The 1,226-nt window shown below is 47.6% G+C and overlaps 1 protein-coding gene across 1 annotated transcript in view; it reads left to right on the forward strand.

The window, feature by feature from the left end:
* ALG11 (ALG11 alpha-1,2-mannosyltransferase) overlaps window positions 1–1,226 on the forward strand; it is a 5,160-nt gene that overhangs the window by 337 nt on the left and 3,597 nt on the right. Inside the window, exons 2-3 of the mRNA XM_014306912.2 lie at window positions 143–376; window positions 822–1,052. Of these exons, the coding sequence (XP_014162387.1) occupies window positions 143–376; window positions 822–1,052 (465 nt within the window). The remainder of the gene's footprint in view (window positions 1–142; window positions 377–821; window positions 1,053–1,226) is intronic.

The following is a 1,226-nucleotide window of genomic DNA, read 5'->3' on the forward strand; positions in this document are numbered from 1 at the left end:
TGTGCCGCGGGCTCGCATGGGTTAATGTGCTTTTCCGCCGCTACCGGCCCAAAATGAAAGTGCTTCCTCAGGTGTCAGTCGTGAGGTGTGGGTCGCTCCTTCGGTAAACGGGAGCGGCTGTGTAAACGCTGTTTGTCGCCAGGCTTAGCGGCACAGTGGGAGGGAGCAGGCGCTGTCCCTTGGGGCTCCTGGGCCAGGAAAGCTCTCGCTATTATAGGGTTAGCGGAGCTGTCAGGGAGGCGGTGCAGAGCGAAGGGAGCATCCCTGGCAGGGACTGGGAGAGCAGAGCGAACAGCTCTCTGCACGGAGAGACTGCTCTGAGCTGCTCGGGACAGCTGGCATCGCTGTTCCTGCCTCCGGAGAGTGGGAAGCGCAGGTTGGAATGGGAGATGCCTGGCCCCAGTAATCCGGCACCAAAGCGGTTCTCAATAGAGCAAGCCAAACAGGAGATTGGGTGGACAAAAACTCTTTAAAAATCCATTTGGAAGTCGCTCTGCTGTTGTGTATTGCCAGGTTGCTGAGGGCATGCAACTTTTACAAAGTGCACGTGGAGATAAATAACACATGTAGGGCATGAATAAACAATAATAAATGATTGCAAGGTCACAGCAGGGGGAAAAGAGATCTTTGGATAAACAAAGCAAAGTAGTGATTTCATTTCTGTAATTGTCAGTCATGCACAGTGATGATTTCTGAGATTAGAAGAACTCAAGAAGTTGTCAAACTCCCTGCAGCTCTACTTTCAAGCCCTTCTCGCTCAATGCCATACACAGTAATTCTTTAAAGCAATTACGTATTTTAAAATTTCTGGCTTGTTTCAGATTGCTGTGCTCATTGTTACTCCCTGCATTATTTCTAAGTGGAATTTTGTGCATCTGCTTGGTGGTACTGCTGTGGGGAGTACGGCTGTGGATACAAAGGAAGAAACAGTTGAGGTCTGCAGGAAGAGATGGGAAGCGGCCACTGCTGGTGGCCTTTTTTCACCCGTACTGCAATGCAGGAGGTGGCGGGGAGAGAGTCTTGTGGTGTGCCATAAGAACGCTCCAGAAAAAGTAAGCATACGTGTTTATCAAACAACATATTTCATTCTCAGCTTCTGTTGCTATTCTTTATGCATATGTTGACATTTTCTGTATTTAAGTAGGTGTCATTAATCTACTGGTCTTACATTTTATTTTACGTCTAAGTTTCATGTGGTTGCATTTTACTTCATCCCTTTAGATTTT

The sequence above is a fragment of the Geospiza fortis genome, unplaced genomic scaffold (assembly GCF_000277835.1).
Source record: "Geospiza fortis unplaced genomic scaffold, GeoFor_1.0 scaffold194, whole genome shotgun sequence".
Taxonomy (NCBI): domain Eukaryota; kingdom Metazoa; phylum Chordata; class Aves; order Passeriformes; family Thraupidae; genus Geospiza; species Geospiza fortis.